Raw genomic sequence first — 13781 nt, 5'->3', positions numbered from 1 at the left:
AGAAGTTTAAAGTCCCCCTGATGTGGGAGCAGACAACTGCAATGACGGCCAATCACCTTCATTTAAGATGCCATAAGCTCCACGAATGCTGTTTGTTTTTCCGGTTTTCTTTAATTACAGGCAAGGAGATAGAGCAGCGCGTCAGAATACATTAATTCCTAAACGGCCCGGTGTTGTTTGGGGAGTGCATGGCGAGGACAGATTTACTGTCACTCTGCATAATCCAGTGCTTTAGACCGCTGGCTTACTGAGACGGTAAATGACAGTCTGTGTGACGGGACGTTGTGCAGGGACATCATTACTTCTACACCGAGGATTATGTGGCGCGGAATGATGAGGTCCAAAGCGAGACTGAGGCGGACAGGCCGAAAGGACTGGAGCTCTGAAGGTCAGGCCTTTCATAAAGGTCGCCGTCTCCTACCCTGTCAGACTGGACATGTCTGTGGATTTCACTGTCTGATGTGGATTATTCAGGATCAACTCAACTTTTTCAAGCTGATACTTTTGCCGCTAAAACGTTTAATACTAAGCTATTGAGCTTTTTTTCTGCTTCCCAGCATGTCATTAGAAGCATTTCAGAAAAGCTGCCAAGTACATTCAAGCTGTATATATAGACTTCCATTCTATAGTTTCCATGGTGATGTAAATGATGTGATTGAACTATGCATCACTTTTGCATTAGGAAAGAATTCATATTCACATAGCACAGACAATGAAATACAGGGCATTTCATGTCTCTACTACAGGTGTCAAAATATGTATGCGATTCTTTCATAATTGAACACTTATCCCCAACCCACAAACAAGTAAAAAAAGATATGATTGAAAAGAAAATGAAATGATTGAAATGCTAGTTGTATGAAAGATATGTTGACGGTATGTTGAATGCTTGTTTGGAGGACTGATGGATTTTTTAAATGAGCTGCTGGCTTGTGGCAAAGACAACGTTACTCTTCACTTTTCCAGCATTTCCTGGATGTAGTTCACTCTTCACTAGGACTGTGGCATGAACAGGGTGATCTAGCGCTGACCAGAGGGCGATGGTCAGTGCCTTGGTTCCTCTGAGCCATAATGTCTATATAGACATTATGTAAGACTAGAAATTAAAGTAAAGTGAAAGGATTGTCACATGTGATTCACAGCAGCACAGCACATGGTGCACACAGTGAAATTTGTCCTCTGCATTTAACCCATCACCCTGAGTGAGCAGTGGGCAGCCATGACAGGCGCCCGGGGAGCAGTGTGTGGGGACGGTGCTTTGCTCAGTGGCACCTCAGTGGCACCTTGGCCGATCGGGATTCGAACCGGCAACCTTCTGATTTTGGGGCCGCTACCTTAACCGCTAGGACACCACTGCCCTGTGAGATTAATACAATCTCACAGTGCTTTTCCCATCTGATAATGACTAGCACACATTATTAGGAGCCCATTACTAGCGGACAACTGCTATGTTGCAGAAAATCCATCAATGGAAAGACATAAAGTCAGTAAATTGAAAAGAAACTTTAATTAGACTAACTTTATCTTACTGGTAATGGCTGTTTTTAGGCAAACTACCGTGCGTCTTTGTGTTCGTTAGAAATTGCTTTAGACAGCATGAGAAATCATTTAATATCAACTTTTTAAAAGGTTATGCCCTACCTGGCATGTGAACTAATCATTTACTCTGTCGATCCAGTGGAGGATTATGTTGGAAATGAACTTTCTAACTTCCTCACGTGGTGTGACTGGTCGGTGAATACACCCAGTGTAATTTACCGAGCTGCACTGATGATAATTGTAATCTGTTAGAATGTGTCAGACAGGGCAATGCTGTTAAATCATTTATCTCAAGAGCTCAAGATGTTTAATCATGTGGGTTTTACTGCCTTTCATCAAAAAGCCAAATCCAGAAACAGAAATAAATTAATAAAGTGGTCAGAGGTTTTACAGATTCCCTTTGAGGGTTTGTAAATGATGCACACAAAAAAACAGTTCTACATTTTCTGATCTTTTTATAGTGTTTGGACACCTCATGAAAAAGAAAAAAAATATCTACAGGTTTTGATCATTCTTCTGGTAATAGATGTTGAGTAAAATTAACACAATTCTCTGTAGCAAATGACACACCGAGAAGCAGAGTGACACGGTTTGGCCCAGTATAGTTATTATCATAGATCATAGATCAGCCACAACTTACAACCATTGACTGGTGACATGAATGATATTGAATGACATATCTGAGTGACTTTAATGGGTCACACCATCTTGAAATTAGCACGTGCTTCTAACATAAAGTGATCAGTTCCAATCAAACGTGGTCCAAGCAGCTGGTGCAAGGGTCATCAAAGTGAAAGTTATGATATTGGTCATTGTGATGTAAAGCAACCACACTGTGACAACAAAGTGTGTCCTCTGGCACCCTTAATAAGCACTGGGGAACCATGAAAGGTGCCCGGAGAGCAGTGTGTGGGGACAGTACCTGGCCACCACTGCCCCAGTAAGCACAGAAGAGCCACCACTGGCCCAGTCCCTAAGAAGAGCTACTAAAACACAAATGATTGAAAACCGTTGGGGTGTAAGCGGGGACTGTTGATTTAATGGCTTATAGGCGTATTAGTCGTTGATTGTCAGATCATTACAGAATTATTATTGGTGACAGACATCTGAAAGAGTTCTGTTGACTGGGACTCGTGACGCTATACGTTTTTTTCGCCCGTTTTTGACTGCGAGCTAATCAAACATGCAGTCTACAGCTGTGGAGAATGATTGCCCTCTCTAGCGAGCTCAGCCCGGTTAAAGAAATAATTACAGTCAGATGATGGAATAATTTGGTAAACAATCACCCCTGATTTGGGACATCCCTGCCCAATTTAATTTGACTAACTGTGCTTTTACCGTAAGAGCGTAGACAGCGGGGTGCCACTTCTGAGGGTGCTATAGAGCGCAAGATCCAGGACGTCAATCAAATATTCTGTTTTTCAGCACCTCCAAAAAAAAGAACATCAAGATATGTACATAAGTACATAAAAATATGGTCGAGATCAATCTGAAGACTAATTAAGCAAATGATACCAAACAACCTCTACAAATGATTCTCCCGTACTCATTATGTCTGATTACTGATTTCTGGCCTTTCAAGAAAGGACAATGTGACAATGGTTTATTTTAATTGAAATAAAATTAATAAAAACACGTTCAAAATTTGAAGGTGCCGTAGATGCAGCAAAATATTTCTTCAGATTTGATTATGTTCTTTGTGTCGTTTGGAGAAGGAAGATGTGGAGGTACTATAATAATGTGTGGTTGCGCTGGCACAGAGGATGGGGTTACAGGGTTAATCATGTCTTCGGTCAGATGATGCTGGAGAAAAGTACATGCTGTTCTTTACAGTTACAGCCTTTTCTCTTTCATTTTGTATTATTAATAATAACAATAACCTTATTTTCTGACATTGTCTGGGTTTTGAACCTTGAACTAAATTTCACTCATAAAGACAATGGACCCCGCATGCTGCAGCAAACTAGACCGGGGTCAAGAACTCACAGTAATTGTGCACTGTAGCTCAGACCTGGCCTTTTCAGAGCCAAGCTCCGTTTAATCCACACCTTAACGCAAATGAAACGGCAGAGGCGGGACCTGAAATGAGCAGTTCATGCTCGAGATCACACTACTATCGTCTCCGAGTTAAAGCAGCTCCGCACATACATGGTGCTCAGTGTAGACCGAAAGCACTTGCTTCTAGTCACTGCTGCTATGTGTGGCATAAGCTAATTATGAATCCAAATCGTGGCATAAATTTCTTTAATAAATGCATGAAATAATGTTCTCACAGTGCTCAGGTTGTCTGATAACTGATGACAGTGTTCGCACTAATGCAACTGTGCGCGCCATGCAGTCCACAGCAAAACTGATTGATGATCATCAAAAGGTGACCATCTCTGAAGAGCTGTGATTAGAAGTGGCTTGCAAGTCAGTTCATCTCTCGCTTCGTCTGCAGTGCCGCTTTTCTCCCGGCCACGTGATCGATCCAGCGATTGACTTGAAAGTTGACTGATCTTAGGACAAGCCAGGGTCTGAGCTCCTCCGTGGCGCCCGCAGTGGGGGAAACGTCACGTGGGGAGCCTGGTGAGGGAGCCAGCCAGTGGGACCGCTTCTCCTCGGTCACACATCGCGACGTCCCTCAAAGTTATAGAGTCCCTGAGGACCTGGGCCGCTTGAGAAGCTGTTAAGAAGAAAGCAAGAAGGAGAAAAAAGAATATTGTTTTAGAGGTAATTACTCTAGCGGCTGTTAAAATGTATTTACATGCCATTACGAAGGCTCTCGTCACAACAGCATAAGAAGAAAATAAAATTAAAAATTAAAAGCACCTTGGCAATCTGTTAAATCTGCCTAAATAGATGAAAATTCCTGGCTGTCCTCTGGGGCTCCTCTGATTTTTCTTGGATGCGATGAGGATGTAAAGCAGAGCCAGAGCTCAATTCACTTCATCTGAACTTGTGTTTGAGCTCAGAAAAGACCTCCAAAAATGTTGCAGTCAGCATTTCTTCTTTCCTGCTGACCTGCCACCAGCCATAAAGAAAACAATCAAATGAAATAAACAGAGGTCTTATTTAATGGTCCCTCATTTTTACAGTCATGGAAAAAATTTTGCTGATTTTGTAAGTCTGCTCACAAAAAAAAAAAAAAAGTCAAGTGATTGTCACTTGTGATACACAGCTGCACAGCAAACGGTACACACAGTGAAATTTGTCCTCTGCATTTAACCCATCACCCTGAGTGAGCAGTGGGCAGCCATGACAGGCAGTGTGTGGGGACGGCTCAGTGGCACCTTGGCGGATCGGGATTCGAACCGGCAACCTTCTGATTATGGGGCCGCATCCTTAGCCGCTAGGCCACCACTGCCCCAAATGATCAGTCTATAATTTTAAGGGTAGGTGTATCTGAAGACTGAGAGACAAAATAAAAACAAAAACTTGCCTTTTCATGAATGAAATAAGTATTTGATCCCAGATCAGTCATCAAGATTTCACCTGATCATCACCATCTACTTCAGGTTCAGAAAGTAAAAATCCTCACCAGGATCTTGAGTTAAAAAGGCTGTTAAAAACCTGGAGTGCGTCCTGAACCTGAACTATACACCTCTGCCTATATAACACTGAATACTGATTCAAAATTCCGAGAAGGCACCTGGGCATTTAGGAGGTCTATCATCTTTTATGCACACAGAACCTTCACACATAGCATGCCCCAAAGGACATATTTTGCTTCACAGACCTATGCCTTCATTCAGCCTGAATGAGCTTTTAATTAGTTTACCTGTTTGGTGACATATTAGCTGTGTCCATGTCCAGGTCTGTGACTCAAGCGGCAACAGTGAGAAGCGAGAAGTCACCCGTTACTGCAGAGCTGTAATGAATGTCAAGAGGCAGCGAAGAAAACTTCTAAATGACTGTGATTCATGTAACATTTTTGTCCTTAATAAGTGATAAAGCCGCAGCATTAACACATGCCTCAGATCGGAAGTCACACGTTCTGTCTTGCACGGGAAGCGGCAGATGCTTCACTATTCTCAGACTCGGGATCGTGCGACCTCACGTCCTTCTACAATTTGTCTGGCGGCACTGAAGGCACTTTTTCACCGAAGGTGCTAGCAGGACCTCAGTCTGCCTTGCATAGCAGGTAGGATGAGCTAATTACTCCCTGCATACAATATGGATGTAATCAAACCACGGCTGTACTGATACTGATGCTACTGTAGATATCTGAGTGGTGTTGTTGTCAATGGACACTCTGTGAATTGAATGGGGACAAATGTAAATGTTATCCACACAGGGAGCAGGAAGATAAAATACAGGGAAGTTGATTATGAGAAAGGTCAGGGTGTGAATTCCATGCCTCTCCCATCAATGGCGACAACACACAACACCATCAACTTTGAGGAGTGCACGACATCAGTGAACAGCTACATTTAATTTTAATATCGTTGAGTTATGTTCACATCACTGAATAGCCACATCAGCAAATGCAATGATGCACTGAATGACTTTTCAGCACAATTCAACGTTATGCGAGGAAATACAACCCTCCTTCCAGCGATCAGGTGCTGTGTCTAACTACGACGGACGTGGTAACATCCACACGGAACGGTGCCAGGACCGTGCTAGTATCTAGCTGCTGTTTGTGGCTGTGAGCATCCAGTCCGTCACAAACTACAGGACTAAAGCCTCCACCTGTGACAGTGACCCCTCCCCACCAGATTCGCCGACTGACTTCTGTGTGTTCACTTCCAGTGATCAGGTGCTGTGTCTAATTTGAACCGGCAACCTTCTGATTACCTTCCTTAACTTCTTGGCCATCACTGCCCCACAAATGTGTCCTCTGCTTTAAACCATCACTCTTGGTGAGCAGTGGTCAGCCATGACAGGCGCCCGGGGAGCAGTGTGTGGGGAGGGTGCTTTGCTCAGTGGCACCTCAGTGGCACCTTGGCGGATCAGGATTCTGATTCTGAAACCTTCTGATTACGGGGCCACTTCCTTAACTGCTAGGCCACCACTGCCACCACTACTCAGAGAATGTGCAGACCAGCTGCCAGATGTTCTCACAGATATCTTAAACATCTCACTGAGCACCGCCGTTGTTCCAACGTGTCTCAAGGCCACCACCATCATGCCTGTGCTGAAGAAGTCATCAGTGTTGTGTCTCAATGACTACCGTCCCATTGCACTTCCACCCATTGTGATGAAGTGCTTCAAGAGGCTGGTCATGAAACATATGAAGACCCTGCTGCCCTCCACTCTGGACCCACTGCATGTCTTCCTAACCGCTCCATGGATCATGCCATCGCCAGTATGACCAGCTGAAATGACAATAAAGCTCAACTTCAACATCAATGCATGGAAGTGAACAAGACTGACAATACTGAGGAATTAGAACCATATGGGTTTAGAAAGGACATTTAATGCCCTTTATATCGTTGACTTATGTTAGCTGAACCAAATTTGTTTATCCTGGAGCAAAGGAGACTAAAGGAGCACATGATGCAGGTCTAAATGCTCTTCATCCAAATAAATATTCCAGCATAAGTCCAAATTCCATATCCCGCAGTCACAGCTTGTAGTTCTAGTATGGGATAGTCTGTCTGAATCGGTAGAGCAAGGTGAAACCGTATCACTTTAATTTATTAGTTGAATTCCCCCAAATCGAGCTCAATGAGCCAAATGGAATCCTCTCATGTGTAACTTTTTTAATGTTTACTTTGGAACATCTCTGATCAAGGTGTTCTCGTGATTTTCAGCAGCATTTCATATCATAAACATGCATAATGCATTTTTATATTTATTGAAGGCAGACCCCTTTCCTGTCATTCTTTAGCCATAAGCCATCAATGATGCTGATGTGTTTTTTTTTTTTTTTCTGATGTGGTGCCATCACGCTGGTCATCAGTCATTCCGAATTCAGCTTTTCTCTCTTTAGAAGTAAATCACAGACTACACTGTACTCTGCCCCCCCAGACCTGTCCCTCGCTCTTCAAATATCACTCCTCTATTGTGTCCCCAGTGTCCTGCAGGGCGAATAGTGGAGCTCCTAATGCACTCTGAAGGTCTGAGATGAGCCAGAACTGCAGATGATGCAACGCATTTGCGTGGAGCGGCAGATAGGCAGCCGGCTTTACCTAGAGGTGACAGACTGGATTTCTGTAGACGTTGAACATTAATGAATACAGCGACAGGGCCTCTCAAAAAATGACGATGGCAGAAGTTTGAAATTGATGTAGAAAACTGCATGGATTTATTTATACAAATTGTTTAATTTGACATTCAGCAATTCATTTAGTTGTCAAAATAAATGTGTTTATTGCATTATCTCATCCTGGATGGCAGCTCATCGTATGAAAGTCAACCCTTAGACCTTAAAAATCCATGAAAGGTGCCCAGCAGCACAGTGTGTGGTGATGGTACTTTGCTCGGTGGCACCTTGCGGTATGGGATTCAAACTGGCAACCTTCAAATTTCAGGTCCATTTCCTTACCTGCAAGGCCAACCACTGCCAACTCTAAGTGCTACTTTACCTCTTGTTTTCAAGCAAAATTCTCCCACACCACTCCAATACTACGTTCCCTCCACAGATTTCCTGGAGCGGACCGCATCACTGATGCTTGCCTACAAAGCCTCTCATCTCTCAAAAGATATGACCAGATCATCTCCCTGTCACTCCCCGTCTGAGCCTATTTCTTCTGTCTGTCATAGTTTTAAATATATCAAGTTTTATTTTTAAGAATTAATCATGATTAATTCCTTGCAAAGTTTGTGATCAGTGTAATCAATTAACAAACCTATTTGCTTGTAACAATAAATTTGCTTGTTTTAAAATTGGGAATATTAAATATTACAAAGCAAGCCTTGTTTGTAGGGCGTTCCATGTAATCTTGAAATGAAATTAAGAAAAGACAGTCATTGAAGTTGACAAATCACAAGGAGGCATTAATGTGGTTAAAACATGCCCCCCTCCCTGAATCTGTACCGTCGAAAAATTGGACGTGCTATTTTGATCTGCTTCCCACACCAGAGGCCCAGCAGCTATGAATACTGTGACACTTGCCAAATCCCAGACCTCTTTTCGGGGGATGCATTAGTCTGATGAAATATCTTCTTTCCCCTTAGACCCGGGGAATAGCGGAAAAACAGCAGAGGATGTCAGGATGCGTCACACTCAATAGCTCTCATATCTATACTCAATGAACCATAATCGCTCCCTCTTGTTTACATAGTTTGGAAGGCGAGCCGCTTCGAATTTGTTTGTCGTATGTGTTTATTTTGGATACAGTCTGAATTCACTCCTTTTTACCATTTTCATTTTTTGTGCTCTCGCAGGAAAACAATGTGACATCCACTATGATTTTAAGCAAAGTATTATGTGTTTGGTTCCTTTTATGTTTTTTTGCGTCTGTATATAAAGGAGTGTGCTGATTGGGAATTATGGGGTATTTTCACTCTGTCATAATCCATACTCAATTTAAAGATGTTCATAAACAGTATTTACAAATGCACACACCAGCCAGTATACCTGAAGCTAAATGGGAACTAAACCTGCTTATTATTTGCAGCTTCAGAAACATGATAAGGAGGACGAAGATGTTCCTTCAAAGTGGCGGACTGACGAGGAAATGGCAGATGAGGCTTCAGTTTTGAGGGGACTCTTTCACTAAGCTCTTCCGGTAAGGAGTGTAACACGTTTATTCAGTCCTTCCTTCAAATCCCTAATGCACATTATATAAAATGCATTAACATGAGATGTTCCCTGTTGATTTCAGGCACTGTCCATTGTGGATCTGCAGAGCTCCGTCAAAACATTGCCACATGAAATGGAATTAAATGAGATTGGAAACATTTTTACTGCCTCCTTTGTTTCTGTAAGAATTATGGGTCAGTAAAAAACGATAATCATAGCTAAACATATCATAGCATATGTTGTGAATAGTTGTTTTCTAAGATTTCTGACTCAGCATTGAGCATAACTTACAGTAGTCCTGTAAACAAAAGAAGTGGGAATTCTGGGTAGGCACCATCCCACCATGCCATTTCTGTGCTAGTTGACTGTATAACACTCATTATTGTTATAATGATTGTTTTTACTCATTATTAAATTATAAAGGTTATGAAAGTAAGCCCTGTCTATGCTTGTTATATAAAACATTTAGAATTTACTCCAGAATTAAACTGTAAAAAAAAACTAGTTTTATACCAGTGCAGATATTTTTATCAGTTGGGAAATTAAATGATCTAATCAGGGTAGGAAGAAATATGCATCTGACAGTAATAACTAAACAGAAACCCTGCTGGCTTTTCTTCTATAATCTAATTATTAAAGGCCCCATGAATTTTGAACTATGGTGTTTTCCACACGGATTTCTTTAGGCCAGTAAATGAAAGGTTTGTGGAGGGAAAAAATCTATCAAATTCAGCTCAGCAGAAATGGCTCGGCTACATCAAGGAAAATCTCATATGGAGTCGATGACAGGTGCGGCCTTGAGGTCTGTCTTGTTATTTTTTCCCCTTCTTAGCCATTGTGCTTCAGAAGCCTCCCTCCATCATTTATTGTTCTATGAATTAATTAGCATGTGCATATTTAAACAGGTCATTCATACAGCGTACGGAATATATAATTACCTATCTGGAATGAATTTGTAATAAATTGATGTTTGTGGTGGACTTTCGGTGGAAATTAACACCCCGCCTTATTTAAAGAGATCATTTATAAGGGCTTTATTTACTGCTGTATGTTTTAATTACCTCGCTGACACGGTTATCGTTCTAATTATTCAGGGGATTAAAGGTTCAGCATTAGAATACGTTCTTTCTTTGCACTATAATTTTTACAAAAATATATAAAATAAGCATCAGGCCTATTTTACTGGTTTTAGCAGAGGAAGAAATTGCGCTTTGGGATCTACGTGGGTGGCGAATGGCAGGTTCACCAACGTCATATGAACAACATCAGCAGAAGTTGAAATGAGTGAACATAGGCCATAAGATGTAGAACGTAAGATGCCAAAAGCAACTAACTACCCAGCAGCACTTTCAGCATTTGGAGAATTTCCAGAACCAGTGAAAATGTGATTTTGCCAAATTTGTACATTTTGCCCGTAATGTGGTTTGAAATTATTTCAGTCATCAGATTATTCTGCTCAATTGTTTGATTGTTATTCATCATGAAATGTCAAATCTAGCCACGACCCGGTTTGATTTGATTATTCTGAAGTGATTTCTTTGAAGGATAGCACCAAAACCCTAATATAAAAGAAGAACTCTCTAAACACTTTACCCGGTACGCGAGAAATGTAAATTTGCCCATATAGATGTGCAAAGCTCATGATTCAGAATGGCACCGCTGTACCATGATAGATGTGTGAGTTCAGTATTCCCCCAGCACGGCACCATAATAGCGTCTGTGTGCAAAAACATATGCAAAAGACCCTTTTTTTTTGTGGATACACGTAGGCACAATGGGTCAACAGGCTCACATTTGCAGAATCCCAGTTACCGCTGGGCAGAGGCCCAGATGGTCGATGGCACCCCATTATTGCCAGAACCACGCCCACGTGGAGGTTACAGGCCGACTCTATTAGCAAAACCGGTGAGAGGTAGCGTGGAGACTATTTTCCATGGGCTGCCGGTGGTCCTGTTGCCAACATCATTTGTGGATAATGGACTTGCCAGGGAGACACATTTGCCAGTTTAACTAAATGGATGTGTCTCCCATTATTTGTGCCATGGGATGAACAGAGAGCCTCTGGGGGTAATGTGCTCTCCTCCGTCCGCTGTATGTTAATCATAAACATCATCGCTCTGTGCATGAGAATATAATGGGTCAAGGCTGGCGGGGTAGGGGAACTCAACCCCATTAATGACCATTTTCTGCCATTAAACGCTGCTCTCTATGCTGCTCTGGGGGTTAATTGCATTAAAGCGTGCATTAAGATGTGACCCGTGGTGGGGTGCAGGTGAGGTCTGCCCACCTTTCACAGTTAGGATCTGAGTACTGTCTTAACAAATGTGATGTTTTTTAAATCCTGTAATAAATCAAATTTAGCACATGGTGCATATTTGCTAATGATGGTAATGCTGGTAAAAATAGGAAGAATATTGAGTGGTTGGCTTGGAAGTGTCTATGGTCCTAAGGTGCCTATAGAAGAGAAACTGGCATGTGAAAAAAAGGGTGTTACAAATGTAGAGATATGAGGGAAACAAAGGACATGCTCGATGACACCTGAATGACCGCTCTGTTCTACTACACTCAACTCAGTCAAAAGTTTGGATGCACCTACCCTGTGCTAGTTATGGAGGCTAAGACAGAGCCATTTTGAAGAACTGAATACAAGAGACATATTTAGTATTTTTATAGTATGTCTGGTGAATCTATTTAAGAGTCGCCTCTTTTTGCCTTCATGGCTGCTTTGTCCACCATTGATCATGAGATGCTCATGATCGGAAAGTGTTTGGCATAAACCTTCAGGACTGTTTAAAACCATCCCCGTTGTCCAACTTGATGGTTGAGAGAAGACGTGTGTGAAATGCTGCCGTCACCGCTAGCTGATTTGGAAAGACACGCAGGTTAATCATGTTGTCTTGTTTGCCTTTTTTTTTCTTTAGAAAGTGTGTTAATTCATAGTTATGTCTTCTGTTTTGTGTAAAAAATGCGAGGCCCATAAATGAGTGGGTGTGTCCAAACATTTTACTTTTAGTGTATTTCAGTGGACGTCACAAATGTGTTTTTTGCTGTGGACAGTTCCGGACTATGCCCACTGCTAACACCTTTCCATTAAAACTACTGAATGGGTGTCACATGCTATTTTTTATTTAACGTTAGGAACTTAGTTAACTAAGGTACAGATTCAGAATGTAAAATGACCTGTTTTTACTGAAGGAACATTTGCTTTTTAACGCAACACCTAATTTGATCCAGGTCAAGTGGCACAATAATTCAGGACCGGCAGTGATACTGAGTAAAGGTCTTTAAATTTGGGTCTTAGAACAAGTCTAGAACACGCAGTGGTAAAATAACTCAAGCTTGAAGGCAGCAAGGACATCTTTTAGACCAATGATTAATCAGATATAAACATGTCCACCAAAATCTCTGTTGCCTGTCTGACATCTCATCCTAGGTACCAGCACATTATTTTAAACTCAATCCCAGCAAAATGGAACTGCTATTCATCCCTGCAGAGAATTTCCCTGGACCCTTTGTGGTAACCATGGACAAGTCCACCTGTCTCACATTTCCAGTCTCTCTCGCTCATGTTGATTCCTTCTCTACAAAATTAGCAGGATTCGTCCATTTCTATCAACATAGGCTACTCAGTTACTTGTCCAATCTCTGGTCATCTCCAAACTGGACTACTGTAACTCCGGGCTGGTCTTCAAAGCCAAGGAAGGGTCAGCAGCCTCCTACCTCAGATCTCTCATCTCTCCTCACTCTGCACCTCAATCCCTCCGATCCTCCATCACTGTTACCACAGAACGGTTACCATCGTCGAAGGGTCAAGTGTGTTGGGTGTCAACTGTAGGGCCTGTCAAAGCCCATTGAGACATACTGTATGTGATTATGGGCTATATAAGAAATAAATGTTGTTGTTTCTCAAGGTACCAGGAAAGCATTCATCTAGACTCTTCTCTGACTTGGCTCCTAGGTGGTGGAATGAACTTCCACTAGACGTGAGAACATCTGAGTCTTCAAACTCAAACTGAGATCTTCAAACTCAAACTGAAAACCATCCTGTTTAGAAAATATTTGGACTAAAATAATGGACTAATATTTTAAATATTATATATAAATGGTTCTGAGTTGTTAGACGAACTGTATCTACACATCGGGTGCTAGTGAACCAAATGAGGGATTTCAATGATTGATATTTAAGCACTTACAGTATGTAGGTCACTCTGGATAAGTGCCTCTGCCAAATGCTGTAAATGTAAATTGTAAAACTTGAAGATATCGACATAGGGAAAACTGAAGTACCTCAGCTAGCCATAAGGGGCGCTAGACTTGTTCATTTTTTTTTCTTTCCCTCCTTTAAGCCTGCATTTCACTGGCAGCCTGAGTTTCCTGCATTAACGATTCTAATTACTCTGCGCTTATGAAAGCATTACGGGCAAAATGTACAGTAAGCTCAGATCTTCCTCCGACACACTTTATCAAATATTTACACGGGAAGAAGTGGGCAGAAGCTATATTACTCTGCGTGATAAATAATGGAAGCCAACTGTAAGTATATATTAATAGTTTGCTTCTGATGGTGCAG

General features: G+C 41.8%; 1 protein-coding gene across 4 annotated transcripts in view; it reads left to right on the top strand.

Annotated features, from left to right (window-relative positions):
• Positions 1–9647, top strand: part of fhit (fragile histidine triad diadenosine triphosphatase) — a 177824-nt gene extending 168177 nt beyond the window's left edge. For all 4 annotated transcript variants that reach the window (XM_028999255.1, XM_028999254.1, XM_028999253.1 and 1 more), the window contains 2 exons: positions 9087–9197; positions 9294–9647. In XM_028999255.1, the coding sequence (XP_028855088.1) occupies positions 9087–9188 (102 nt within the window). In that variant the 3' untranslated portion in view covers positions 9189–9197; positions 9294–9647. The remainder of the gene's footprint in view (positions 1–9086; positions 9198–9293) is intronic.
• The last annotated feature ends 4134 nt before the right edge of the window (positions 9648–13781 follow it).

This window comes from Denticeps clupeoides, chromosome 12 (assembly GCF_900700375.1).
Source record: "Denticeps clupeoides chromosome 12, fDenClu1.1, whole genome shotgun sequence".
Taxonomy (NCBI): Eukaryota; Metazoa; Chordata; class Actinopteri; order Clupeiformes; family Denticipitidae; genus Denticeps; species Denticeps clupeoides.
This window is presented reverse-complemented; position numbering and strand designations above follow the sequence as displayed.